Source organism: Chlamydotis macqueenii, chromosome 4, assembly GCF_036417535.1.
Source record: "Chlamydotis macqueenii isolate bChlMac1 chromosome 4, bChlMac1.mat, whole genome shotgun sequence".
In the NCBI taxonomy this organism is placed as follows: Eukaryota; Metazoa; Chordata; class Aves; order Otidiformes; family Otididae; genus Chlamydotis; species Chlamydotis macqueenii.
Window position 1 is genome coordinate 23,971,944 of NC_141559.1, and position 13,037 is coordinate 23,984,980.

Consider the following 13,037-nt stretch of genomic DNA (forward strand, 5'->3'; position numbering starts at 1 on the left):
ATGGCCCCAGGAGCAAGGGGTGGGCATGGCCATCACCATGCCCTGTCCTGTTCTGTCCCCCATCAAAGTGTGACATCAGCAGGGGGGGTTCTGAGGTAGGAGACAGGGGGTGCTCCTTTTGTGAGCTCCAGCCATGGTAGAGAAGCGCATGTGGAAGCTGCTAAAAACTTTTATTTGTCACATGCTGGAAACACCTCTGTACCATTTACTGGCTTTTTTATTTCTCAAAAAAAAGGCCACACAGTCATATTCTACATGTGTCCTGGGGGGGCAATGTGGGGCTGGGGCGATGCAAGGTGAGATGAGGCTCCACAGTGCTTTGTAGCAAGGCAACAGCTTTCACAAATGCAAATTTGGGAGGACGACACAGAAATACAACTCTATTTTGCAACAGCCCCTCTAACACGCGGAGGTTGGTGAGACGCAGGCAGGCTGGGATGGTGCTGGAGCTGCTGCTGGGGAGCGGGATTGGTGGGCGTGGGTTGGGGGGCCATCTGGTGGTGCCTCCTCAGATCTCGGTGCGGAAGCGCAAGTCAGTGCCCGACATCTTCTGCACGTAGTCCCAGTCAAAGCGCTCACTCTGGGCCACAGTGAAGTGGTTCTTCCAGTCTCCAGTGGTGCCTGGAGCCGGGTCAGATGAGGTTCAGTGGAGGCCGAGGGGGATGATGCGCCAGGAGACCCCCCTAGGGCCACTCACCTTTGCGCATGAAGGGGGAGACACCCTGGTCCATGAGGTGAGAGGGCACTATGCTGTAGTTGGTGGTGGGGTTGTCCCTCATGGCTTCGAAGGAGGTGTGTTGGGTGATGGCATCCAGCGCCGCCTCCGGCAGCTCCCGCCCCAGGAACTGGGCCACCTTGGCAACCTCCCGGCGGAGGTCCTGCAGGACACAGGCCGATGCTCACCCCTCATGCCACACCCCCTGGACCCCACACCACCATCCACCATGGTCCCTCACCTCCTTCAAATCCTCATAGAAAAGGTAGAGGATGGGGTGATCCTTCCTCCTCTCCCAGTAGTCCTTGACATGGTCATACCAGGAGCCATATGCCACTATGTAGGGGGAGCAGCTGGGGATGTCAGTTGCAGGGCTGGAGGAGGGATATGGGATGACCTGCCCCAGGGGTGCCCTGTCCCACCTCTGCTGGCCATGAACTCCTCCAAGTACTGGGCCCACGTCCCAGGGTGCTGCTCGAACTTGTTCATCAGGTCAAAGTGGTAGAAGGAGACGGCCACGTCCTTGGCATTGCGCCCCACATAGATCATCTGCAGAGGGGCCGTGGGGTACAACAGGCAGTCCCAGGACACCCAACAGGGGGGATGCTCCATCCCCTAGGGCTCCCAACACCACCTGGGATGCTGGACAGAGCAATGGGGGGTCCCACCCTGGGAGAACCAGGGAGGTGCAATGCTCCCCAGGGTGGAGACCAAGGTTGGGGGTTACCTTGCAGCGGTTTTCCCAGAAGGATTTGGGCAGGATATGTGCAGGCAGGTGTGTCTTCACCACACGAGGCGAGGGCATAGTGGCCAGCTGGTCCGTTCCTGGGGGACCCCAAAGCACGTCCCCAGTAGGCCCACAGCAGAGTTCCTCTGGGCTCAGCCTCAAGTAGGGTGCCCGCAGCCAAGCCCCCACGCCCTGCTACCTGCCGGCATCTCCCCAGGAGCAGCAAACTCCAGCATGGGCACCCTCTCGGTGATAGCGCCCCGCTTGCACTTCTCCGGGTCACCGCCTTGTAGGATCATGTCCACGATCTCGCTGACCCAGGTGGTGCCTAGGGGAAAGGGACCAGGACGGCGTTGAGGGGCTCAGCACTGACAACTCCCCAACTTTGACCTGGCGCAGTGGGGTGAAGAGAAATCCTGCACGGGTCTGTCCCGACAGCCTGGAATGTGGTGCATCACCCCCAGGCACTGGGACTCCATACAACACACTCACCCACCTGGCACAACCATGTCTGATGGGCTCGGGGACACTCACCAGATTTGGGGAAGGTGACCACCACGATGTCCTCGGGGCGGCTCTGGAAGGTATCAATCCGTTCCCAGTTGTGGGCGAAGGCACAGACCATGGGGATGCCGTGCACCGTGCGCCAGGGCTGCCGCAGGTACGTGTCCGGATCAGCCATCCTGCTGAGGACAGGGATGTGTGGTGGGGCTGGCTGGTGAGGGGGGGCCCTCGCCCTGCCAGGGTGGCCGCCAACCAGGGCATTGCTGGCACCATGCCCGCCCGGGGAGTGGCAGTGACGCCACCGGCACGGGGACTGGAGGTCTCTGTGGAGCTGCCGCCATGCCTGCCACTGGGGATGGGCATCCTGTCCACGTGGATGGGAGCCCACCCCATGCCCCAGCGAGGGCTGGGGCTGCCCGCGGGGTGCCAGCATCACCCAGGCCAGGCGTGCCCCCCGCCCACCCCCCCAGCTTCAGCACGGCTAGGGAGCAAGGAACCGGGTCCCTGGGGTTATCACAGCAGCCCCCAGCCCAAGGTGAGGTTTAGGGGTGCTTGGCTGCACCCCAAAGTACCCCAAAGCTACCGTCCTGGACCCCGTAGCACGTGGCCCCGAGGGGCTGGGTGCAGGCAGGACACCCACAGGGCGCCCCGGCTCACCTAAGGCCGTCGCTTTGCACTGAGAGGGTGACGCCGGGAGAGTGACGGGGACGCGGGGCCCCGCAGCGGGTTTTATGCGGAGGAGAAGCCAGGAGGCAGGGCCGACCGCGGGATGCCTGCCCGCGCTGCGGCTGCTGGGAAGGAGGAGGGAGTGCCGGCAGAAGCGAGGGGACGCTGACCGGCCGCACGCCCCACCCACAGGCTGCAGGCCGCGTCCTCCGGCATGGGGAGGGAGGCCACTTCTCGCTGCCCGTGCTCAGCTGGCACCTTCCCTGCACATGGTTATGCTGAAATCCTCTGCAATCCTGCAAGCTGCCAGCAGCAGAAATCCCACCACCGCCGCAGTTGAGGGGGACGTGGAATGGCACCAGTTTGTCCTCAACCCAAGGAGAGGCCAGTGGCCCTAGGGGGATGGCTGGGTTGGAGTCAGCACAGGCAGAGGGCAGTGAGCATCCCATGAGGGGGTCAGGGAGGGTTTTATTTCTCTCCAGCAGTCCCAGGAGAAGGAGCCAGGGAGGAGCCCCCAGTGGGGCAGCGGTGCCATGGGCACAGGTCAGATTTGGGTGCCATCCAGTGGTGCCTCCTCAGATCTCGGTGCGGAAGCGCAAGTCAGTGCCCGACATCTTCTGCACGTAGTCCCAGTCGAAGCGCTCACTCTGGGCCACAGTGAAGTGGTTCTTCCAGTCTCCAGTGGTGCCTGGAGCCGGGTGAGATGAGGTTCAGCGGGGGTGGGGACGGACCATGTGCCAGGAGACCCCCCAGGGCCACTCACCTTTGCGCATGAAGGGGGAGACACCCTGGTCCATGAGGTGAGAGGGCACTATGCTGTAGTTGGTGGTGGGGTTGTCCCTCATGGCTTCGAAGGAGGTGTGTTGGGTGATGGCATCCAGCACCGCCTCCGGCAGCTCCCGCCCCAGGAACTGGGCCACCCTGGCAACCTCCCGGCGGAGGTCCTGCAGGACACAGGCCAATGCTCACCCCTCATGCCACACCCCCTGGACCCCACACCACCATCCACCATGGTCCCTCACCTCCTTCAAATCCTCATAAAAGAGGTAGAGGATGGGGTGATCCTTCCTCCTCTCCCAGTAGTCCTTGACATGGTCATACCAGGAGCCATATGCCACTGCATGGGGGGAGTGGTCGGGGGGTGTTAGTGGGTGACAGTACCTCAGTGTCCCCGCATGCACCCACGGGTGCCCTATCCCACCTCTGCCAGCCATGAACTCCTCCAGGTACTGGGCCCATGTCCCAGGGTGTGGGTGCAGCTTGTTCATCAGATCAAAGTGGTAGAAGGAGACAGCCACGTCCTTGGCGTTGCGTCCCACATAGATCATCTGCGGAGAGCTTGGTGACGCGTGGGGATTTGCAAGGTCCCAGCAGGGCAGGTCTCCCCCTTATCTCGGCAGGGTGCCTGCAGGTGTGTGCCCTCCTGTTACCTTGCAGTGGTTTTCCCAGAAGGATTTGGGCAAGATACAAGCTGGGATGTGGGTCTTGATGATGCGAGGGGATGCCATGAGCTCCAGCTGCTCCGTGCCTGTAAAGGAGATTTTCCCCAGAATCGCTCCCCCTGCTGGCAGGGTGCTCACCCTCCAAAGCGAAGCCTGCCCCCAATCCGGCACCCGCTGCCCCCCCACTGCTCTGCTACCTGCTGGCATTTTCCCAGGGGCAGCAAACTCCAGCATGGGCACACGGTTGACAATGGCATCCTGCTTGCATTTTTCATGGTCACTGCCTTTCAGGATCATGTCCACGATCTCACTGACCCAGGTGGTGCCTGGAGAGGGGAGGCCGGGCGTCCGGCTGGCGCCATTCCCACCGGAGCCCCATCTCGGGGACCAGAGGGGCATCGTCTGCTGGCGCTGACTTTTGGCATCCCCTCAAGTCCCAGCCCAGGGCCAGGGGCTGCAGGCTGGTGCCTCCCTTCCCAGGCGCGGACTCTCTCCGGTGCCTGGGGATGCTCACCAGATCTGGGGAAGGTGACCACCATGATGTCCTCGGGGCGGCTCTGGAAGGCATCAATCCGCTCCCAGTTGTGGGCGAAGGCACAGACCATGGGGATGCCGTGCACCGTGTGCCAGGGCTGCCGCAGGTAGGTGTCCGGATTGGCCATCCTGCTGTGGACGAGGACACGTCAGGGGCTGGCTGGCAGTGGGGAACATCACTGGGCCACCTCATTCCCCGGCGGTCCCCAAAATCCCTGCTGAGCCCAGCCATCCCGGCCACGGGAAGGAAACCCTTTGCTTGCTGGCATCCTGGGAGGTAGCATCTGTCTCCCGCCGGGATTTTGGGGGCTGGCTGGCAGTGCAGGGAGCACAGGGGGGCACAGCCGGCCCTGGGGGGCCCGGGTCAGTGTAGGCAGTGGGCGAGCCCCCACTCGGCGGCCAACGAGCCCCCCGCGTCCCGCCCCCCCCATGCAGCGAGGCCGGGGCACCCTGAAAGGGGCCGGAGTCACCCCGTTATCCTCCAGGCGCTCCGGCAGGGCGCAGGCAGAGCTGTGCCCGCAGCACGGGGGCGTGAATGTGTTATTTTCCCTTCCCCGCGTGGAAAATGGAGGCGTGGGGAGGCGCCGCGGGGGCAGAGATGGGGAAGGGACTCAGAGGGAGGAGTGCGGGGCAGGGGCGAGCGCGGATGGCGAGGCAGCCCCGCTGGGGACGGTCCCGACACGCCTGTGATGAGCTCTGGCGTGCTCAGCACCCCATCGTCCCGTCCCCCCTCCCCCCCCCCCACCCCCGCCCGTAAATACAAAGGTGGCGCGGGGAGGGAAATCACAGCTTCCAACAGCAGGGAGGAGATCCCAACCCACGGCCCCGCGGGGGTCTGAATATCATCTTGTCTCAATCTGGGGGTCACCTCCGTGGACGTTCCCAGCTCCTCACACGGCCGCGGGGCTCGCCAGCGGGTCGGGCTTTGGTCACCCTCCCCACTCCCCCCCCCGCAAGGCACTCAAATATGGGTCCAAAGTTTGGAGGGCTGTAAAGCACGAGTGCAGGCGAGAGCGATACCCTTGCTTCCGGGAAAAGGGTTTTAAAAAGGGTTTAAAGGCGCGCGTGGCGGTGATGTGCTTCTCCTTACCTGCTTCCCACGGGGGAATGCAAAGCGAGAGGGCGTGGGGAGAGACGGGAGCCAGGCAAGGGGAGCAGCTCCCCTGTTGGCAACCGTGAGAAAAACACCCCTGATTTGTCCCCAGGGCCGGAATCCCGGCGAGGCAGGACAGTCCGTGCCGGGCGTTCGGGTGTTTTGCAGGCAGGGACATGCTCTCCCTGCTTGCCCGTCTGTCCGTGTGCCAGCAGAACTGGCTGCCCGGGCCAACCCCGCAGGCAAAGCCAGGAGCTGCAGGAGCATGAGGATCTCAACGGCATTTTAAATACATGCGTGGAAAGGATTTATTCCTGGGGGAGAGCTCTGCTCAATAGTGCTGCTTCTCTGTAGGAGTGGGATCCGGGTTGCAGCTCTTCGGGGTTGAAACGATCCCAAGAGACTGCCTTACCAAAAAGCTGCAGCCTTGGAAACTCAAGAGCAGGATGGAAAAGGGGCATGACTCAGGAATTTTGGGCTCCAAAGCAAACCCTTGCCCCCAGTGGGACAGGGACTGGTTTGCTCCAGCCATCCCCCAGCAAGAGCTTAGCACAGCCAGGTCAGAGGTTGCAAGCTGGCTTCCTTACCCGGCAAGGATGGCAATGTGACCGAGGGCAGCACACCATCCGGGAGGCGTTTCCCTCCACCTTTGCTCTGCAAACCACAGGCTGATGAGCTCTGGCTGGGCCAGGGAGCCTGGGGCGAGTCTTGCCACCGCCCGCTCTGTCGAGAATCTTGCCGCAACCCAGAAGCATGAAAGCTCCTATGCACGCAGGAGCTGCGGGGACAGCAGGTTTGCCAGCGCATTGGGGCTTTTCTGCTCTTTGCTGATCTTTGCTCCCTTCAGACGCCTTGGTAGAATGGGGCTGGGGCAGCCCAAGGTGTTGCAGGCCAGGAGTGGTTTCTGGGAGGATGCCCACCCTCCGTGATGCTTGACCACCACCGGTTAAAAATCCTCTGCACCCACCCACCCACCTGCCCGCTGAGCATGAGGGTGCCCCCAGCCACTGCCCCCCAGGATTCATGGGGTTCAGCCCACCTCCCTTTCCCTGCAGGCAATGGCTCGCCTTCCAGCTCTCCCAATTTATTGTGGTGGAAAAGCAAATCAGCACAAGGATTCTCCACCTGGGCCCACCCTCCTCGCCGTGGATGTGGGGAGAAGCAGAGGCCCACCAGGAAGGGGGACGAGCCCCTCACGCCTCCATCTGGAAGCAGAGGTCGCAGCCTGCCATGTGCTCCCGGTAGTGCTGGTCGAAGCACTCGTTCTGGGCCACGGTGAAGTGGTTCTTCCAGTCCCCGGAGATCCCTGCGGGCGAGAAAGCAAGTGGAGCAAATCCTGAAATATTTGCAGCCACAGATCAGGGCTGCAATATAGCCCAAGGACACCCCTCCCAAGCCCTCCACTGTTGGCTGAACCCCACCTTTCCGGAGGAAGGGGGAGAGGCTGTGGTCCATCATGGTGGTGGGGATGGTCTCATAGTTGGTGGCAGGGTTCTTCTTCATCTCCTGGAAGGAGGTGTGGTGGAGGATCCTTGCCAGCGTCCCCTCTGCCACCTCCTTGCCCAGAAACCGCAGGATCTTCCGCACCTCCTGCCACGGGTCCTGCGGGGCGGCTGACATGGGGAGGCTGCCAAAAGGCTGAAGGGGAGGCAGCTGGGGTGCCCTCCCCTCCATCCCACCCTCACCTTCTTCATGTCCTCATAGAAAAGGTAGAGGAGCTGCTTCTCCTGCCTCTTCTCCCACCAGCCCTGCACATGCTCATACCAGGACCCATAGGCCGCTGCAGGATGCAGTCAAGGGGTTAGCTGAAAAGCAAGGTGGCGAGGGATGCCCTCCTCACTGGCATTTTGGGGTGGGAACCCTGGGGCTTCGCCCCCTACCTTTGCCAGCCATGAAAGTTTCCAGGAACTTGCCCAGTGTGCCAGGGTCGGGGTGTATCTTGGCCATCTGGTAGAAGTAGTAGTAGGAGATGACAACATCTTTGGGGTTGCGGGCCATGTAGATGACCTGGGGACAGCCGGGGATGTGGTTAGGGGGTTGTGGAGCAGTGTCCACTCCCTGCCATCTGGACTGGGAGAGAGGAGGGGGCACCCATGACATTACTTTGCAGCCCTTCTCCCAGAAGGAGGTCGGGAGGAGGTGGACTGGAAGATGGGTCTTCACCAAACGCGGGGACGGGGTTTTCTCCAGCAGCTCAATGCCTGTGGGAGAGGGGGCTCAGCGGTGCAAGCACCAGGGCCCTCACGTCCACCCTGGCTCAGCCCCCTCCCCACCCAACCCAGGGGGGCAGCCAGGTCGGGGGGCTCACCACTCGGCATCTCAGGGACCTTCATTTCCAGGAAGGGCACCCGGTTGAAGATGGCATCCCGCCGGCACTTCTCCACATCTCCGTCGTGGTAGATCATGTCCAGGATCTCGCTCAGCCACGTCGTGCCTGCAGCACAGGAACAGCGTGGGTGTACTTTTTCCCCCACAGAAGGGCTGGCGTCACCTCGTCCCCATGACCGGCAACCCTTCCCCAGGGCCACTCACCCGATTTGGGGTAGGTGGCAATGAGGAGGTCATCTGGCCGGGCTTGGAAAGCCTCCACCTGTGGCCAGCCCTCAACGAAGGACTTGTAGAGGGGGATGCCATGGAGGCTGCTCAGCTCCTCCCGGATCACATCTTCCCTCCCCATGGCTGATGGTGAGTCTCTGCGGCACTCAATATCCTTCCCGCTGGCAGCTGCTGCCGCGACCTGGGGACTGGCTGGATACTGGGGAGTGACTGTGCCTTGGGCCAGCGCCCAGTCAGGTGAAGTCTGCCCCGGATCACATGTGGCAGAGGTGTTATTGGTTCCCTGGCAGGATACCGCCCAAAACATTTGGTGCCAGCCACGCACTAAGCCCAAGCCACATGCTGGGAACAGAGCATGGCATCGCCTCTTCTCCTGCCCGGACACGTTTCTCCCCCTGCTTCAGCCCCTTTAAGTGGGTGCCACGGGGTTTCACAGCCGCGGGGACAGCTCTGCCACCTGGGGCCCCCCATCTCTGCTGCCTGTCGTACCCCGCCCTCCCGCCCCAAGCGGTAATGATTAACGAAAGCCGGCTCGGCAAAGGGCATAAAGAATGGGAAGGGCCAGCAGCTGAGAAGTGGTGCAGTTTTGGGGTGGGCATCCCCCGGGGAGGCCGCGGGGGGAGTGGCAGGAGCCCGTGGGACCCTCCCCTGACCCCAATCCCCGTCGGTCACTGGCAGGGGACAGGCGGTCGGAGCCTTGTTACAGGCAGGCGCGCGGCCGAGCAGCCTGGCAGGGAGAGCAATGGCTGCGGGGCCAGGCCCGAGGGGTGCGGCGGGAGGGGCCTGGGGGGAGCCACGTTGGTGTCACCGCTGCCGGGACCGGGGGTTGCGGTGCCGCCCCGCAACCGCCGGGGGCGGCGCCGAGGCTTCGCTCACCCCTCTGCGGCCGCCAGGGGGAGCCGCCGCCGCCGGATCGGCGGAGGAAGCGCAGTGGGGGCGGGAGCGGGAGCGGGTCCGAGGGCGAGTGGCGTTTGGGTACCGGGTCTGTGGCCGGCGGGGGCCCTGCCGGGCCCGGGCCCGTGCTGGGGCTGCTTCCCTGCCGCGTCTCTCCGCCCGGGGCCGAGCTTGCACCGGCGCCCCTGGGCGTGCTGCGGGCTGGGCCCGGGCCAAGGGTGCCGCTGTGCCGGGCACCGGCTGCAGCCGCGGCGGGCCCGGCTGTCCTGCCTCCCCGGGGCTTCTCCGTGCCGGCTCCGGCCGCGGCTCTCACGGTGCCGGCGCGGAGCCGGCGGGCCGGGAACCGGAGGCGATGCCGTCTCCCGGGCGGCCTCGGGGTCCGAGAAGGGGCTGCGCAAGGGAAACGGGGAAACCGGGGAAAAGCGGGGCAGTGTTCCCCAGGGCTCCATACTGGGGCCTGTTCTGTTTAGTCTCTTTATCAACGATCTGGACAAGGGGATCGAGTGCTCCCTCAGTGAGTTTGCAGACAACACCGAGTTGGGCAGGAGTGTTGATCTGCTGGAGTGCAGGAAGGCTCTGCAGAGGGATCTGGACAGGGTAGATGGATGTGCTGAGGCCAACTGTATGAGGTTCAACAAGGCTGAGAGCCGAGTCCTGCACTTCAGTCACAACAACCCCATGCAACGCTACAGGCTTAGGGAAGAGCGGCTGGAAAGCTGCCTGGCAGAAAGGAACCTGGGGGTGCTGGTGGACAGCCAGCTGAACATGAGCCAGCAGTGTGCCCAGGTGGCCAAGGCAGCCAACAGCATCCTGGCTTGTATCAGAAACAGTGTGGACAGCAGGAGTAGGGAAGTGACTGTCCCCCTGTACTCGGCAGTGGTGAGGCCGCACCTCAAATACTGTGTTTTGAGCCCCTCAGTACAAGAAAGACACTGAGGTGCTGGAGCATCTCCAAAGGAGAGAAACAAATCTGGTGAGAGGTCTGGAGCACAAGTCTTACGAGTAGTGGCTGAGGGAACTGCGATTGTTTAGTCTGGAGAAGAGGAGGCTGAGCGGAGACCCCATCGCTCTCTACAACTACCTGAAAGGAGGTTGTAGTGAGGTGGGTGTTGGTCTCTTCTCCCAAATAACTAGTGATAGGATGAGAGGAAATGGCCTTGTTGCACCAGGAGAGGCTTACGTTGGGTATTAGGAAAAAGTGTTATCAAGCCCTGGAACATGTGCCCAGGGAAGTGGTGCAATCACCATCCCTGGAGGTATTTAACAGAAATGTAGATGTGGCACTTAAGAACATGGTTTAGTGACTCGACGGTGTGAGGTTTACAGTTAGACTCAATGATCTTAAAAGTCTTTTCCAATCAAAATCATTCTAAACTGGACCATTTCCTCCCTTCTTCCCTGGCTTACTGGCTGCAGTGTGGGAGCAGGGTTACTGGCCGCTGCCCATTCGGTGCTGCTAGAAGCTCAGGTCCATGCCCTGCCTGCAGGCAGCTGCTGGGGTATCAGTGGGGCCCTGCCTCTCCCACAGGCAGTGTGGTGCTGGCCTCATCCACCCGTGGGGCCAGACGCCCTGGCTCTCAGGTGAGGGCTCTTGCCAAGACCCAGGGGTGACCCCGGGCAAGTGCCACGCTGGCTGCTGCCCACGGGGTGTCTCTGCTGCGGGAGCTGCCGCTGCTGTGCTGCCTGCCCTGCCTACACCCAGTTCCTGCCCCACTTGGGTGAGTGGTTAATTACAACTTGTGCTTGTTCAAATGGTCATAGAATCACAGAATCATAGAATGGTTAGGGTTGGAAGGGACCTTCAAAGGTCATCTAGTCCAACCCCCCTGCAAGAAGCAGGGACATCCCCAACTAGATCAGGTTGCTCAGAGCCTCATCCAACCTGGCCTTAAATGTTTCCAGGGATGGGGCCTCCACCACCTCTCTGGGAAAACCTGTTCCAGTGTTCCACCACTCTCATTGTAAAAAAATGTTCCCTAATATCCAATCTAAATCTACCTCCCTCTATTTTAAAACCATTACCCCTCGTCCTATCACAACAGGCCCTACTGAACAGCCTCTCCCCATCTTTCCTGTAGGGCTCCTTTTAGGTACTGGAAGACCGCTATAAGGCCTCCCCAGAGCCTCCTCTTCTCCAGGCTGAACAGCCCCAACTCTCTCAGCCTGTCCTCACAGGAGAGGTGCTCCAGCCCTCTTATCTTCGTGGCCCTCCTTTGGACCCTCTCCAACTGGTCCACATCCTTCTTATGTTGAGGGCTCCAGAGCTGGACACAGTACTCCAGGTGGGGTCTCACCAGGGCAGAGTAGAGGGGGAGAATCACCTCCCTCGACCTGCTGGCAACGCTCCTCTTGATGCAGCCCAAGATGTGATTGGCCTTCTGGGCTGCAAGGGTGCATTGCTGGCTCATGTTGAGCTTCTCATCCACCAGCACTCCCAAGGCCTTCTCCTCAGGGCTGGTCTCGATCCGTTCTCTACCCAGCCTATATTTATGCCTGGGATTGCCATGACCCAGGTGCAGGACCTTGCACTTGGCCTGGTTGAACTTCATGAGGTTGGCACGGGCCCACCTCTCCAGCCTGTCAAGGTCCCTCTGGATGGCATCCCTCCCCTCCAGCGTGTCGACGGCACCACACAGCTTGGTGTCGGCGGCGAACTTGCTGAGGGTGCACTCTATCCCACTGTCCATGTTGCTGACAAAGATGTTGAACAGGGCCAGGCCCAACACGGACCCCTGAGGGACACCACTTGGACATTGAGCTGTTGACCACCACTCTCTGAGTGCGGCCATCCAGCCAACTCCTTATCCACCGAGTGGTCCGTCCATCAAACCCGTATCTCTCCAGTTTAGAGAGAAGGATGTCGTGCGGGTCTTGGTCTTGGCTTTTGACAGGGCTGTAGATCAATCACTGTCATGAGAATATGAATGCTCATAATTGTACATTGTCTAAATATGGACTAATGAGTTAATGACTATTTGGCTGTTGTGTCCAACCCTTGAAGAAAGAGTGGGACAAACAAAGATGGTGTGAAAAGCACCTTTTCCCCTCCCCAAGACTACCTTTCTCAGACACTGAGTTTGGTCTGTTGCACGCCAGCCTCCCAAGCTTCGGGGATCAACACAACTGGAGCTCCAGCCACTGATGGGGTTCCACACAGTTGCCCCCATTCCAGACCCGATCTCACTTCTCCCCAGCCCCTGAGCCTCTCCTGCCTGTCATCCCCATCCCATTCCCACCCAGCTTCCACCTCACCCAGGATGGCTTCTGCCTTAGGCAAGTATGACCGCAGCCTGAGCATCCTCCAGTCCTCTCTCATCTCCTTGGGCACCTCCAGCAGCATCCCACTGCCAGGGCACAGAGGGGCATCGCCCGGACCCGCTCCTCAGCCTGCAGCAGGATGTGTTAGGAGCTGGGGGTCTCATTCCAGAGCTGTGGGAACAAGGTCCATGTCGGTTGCATCACTGCAGGGAAGACTTGGAGAGAAACCATGCTCTGAGCTCCCTGGGTGCTCCAGGCACAGAACCCAGGGCCCAAAGCCTCCCCACCTGGAGAGGCTCTCTCCTCTGAACCCTTTTGAGCACCTTTCCCAGCACTTCCCACCCACTGGGCTGGCACCAGGGAGACCCAGTGCCCCTAAATCAGTTCCAGGTTGCTGACACAAGGTGTGAGCTGCAGGCATCAGGATGCCTGGACCTCCTACCATGCGCCTGACACTAGCAGAGAGCATGGCTGGAGAAAAGGGGGAGAACCCACGAGCAGCGAGCTGGAGGGGCCCAATAAGGTGTGATGCCAATACCAATGCCCCAGGCTTTGGGCCTTGGCACTCCAGGACAATGGCATGGGTCTGGCACAAGGATGGCTCCTTAGGCAGCTCCAGGCTGGGCTCTGCCTCTTGCTAGGGCAACA

General features: G+C 61.3%; 3 protein-coding genes across 7 annotated transcripts; all 3 read right to left on the reverse strand.

The window, feature by feature from the left end:
• Positions 1-151: 151 nt before the first annotated feature.
• On the reverse strand, positions 152-3,011 carry LOC104481584 (sulfotransferase 1B1-like). Of its 2 annotated transcripts, none has more exons than XM_086746864.1 (8): positions 2,604-3,011; positions 1,977-2,128; positions 1,642-1,770; positions 1,443-1,540; positions 1,138-1,264; positions 957-1,051; positions 698-878; positions 152-621 (listed from the first exon to the last, which is right to left on the reverse strand). In XM_086746864.1, exons 2-8 carry the CDS (start codon positions 2,122-2,124, stop codon positions 509-511), a joined length of 891 nt encoding a protein of 296 aa, XP_086602990.1. In that variant the 5' UTR covers positions 2,125-2,128; positions 2,604-3,011; the 3' UTR covers positions 152-508. The 2 variants fall into 2 exon arrangements, with proteins under 2 accessions (XP_086602990.1, XP_086602991.1); XM_086746865.1 differs by having other exon boundaries at positions 1,977-2,125; positions 2,604-3,010.
• Positions 3,012-3,060: 49 nt separating this feature from the next.
• LOC104475452 (sulfotransferase 1B1-like) lies at positions 3,061-5,825 on the reverse strand. Of its 4 annotated transcripts, none has more exons than XM_086746867.1 (8): positions 5,679-5,825; positions 4,569-4,717; positions 4,252-4,380; positions 4,043-4,140; positions 3,814-3,940; positions 3,635-3,729; positions 3,376-3,556; positions 3,061-3,300 (listed from the first exon to the last, which is right to left on the reverse strand). In XM_086746867.1, exons 2-8 carry the CDS (start codon positions 4,714-4,716, stop codon positions 3,188-3,190), a joined length of 891 nt encoding a protein of 296 aa, XP_086602993.1. In that variant the 5' UTR covers position 4,717; positions 5,679-5,825; the 3' UTR covers positions 3,061-3,187. The 4 variants fall into 4 exon arrangements, with proteins under 4 accessions (XP_086602993.1, XP_086602992.1, XP_086602994.1 ...); XM_086746866.1 differs by having other exon boundaries at positions 4,569-4,748; positions 5,679-5,801; XM_086746868.1 differs by lacking the exon at positions 5,679-5,825 and adding an exon at positions 5,457-5,510.
• Positions 5,826-6,749: 924 nt separating this feature from the next.
• On the reverse strand, positions 6,750-8,434 carry LOC104482658 (sulfotransferase 1 family member D1). Its single transcript, XM_010124192.2, has 7 exons — positions 8,214-8,434; positions 7,990-8,115; positions 7,785-7,882; positions 7,562-7,688; positions 7,367-7,461; positions 7,103-7,283; positions 6,750-6,987 (listed from the first exon to the last, which is right to left on the reverse strand). The coding sequence occupies exons 1-7, from the start codon at positions 8,356-8,358 to the stop codon at positions 6,875-6,877; spliced, it is 885 nt and encodes a 294-aa protein (XP_010122494.2). The 5' UTR covers positions 8,359-8,434; the 3' UTR covers positions 6,750-6,874.
• Between the last annotated feature and the right edge of the window lie 4,603 nt (positions 8,435-13,037).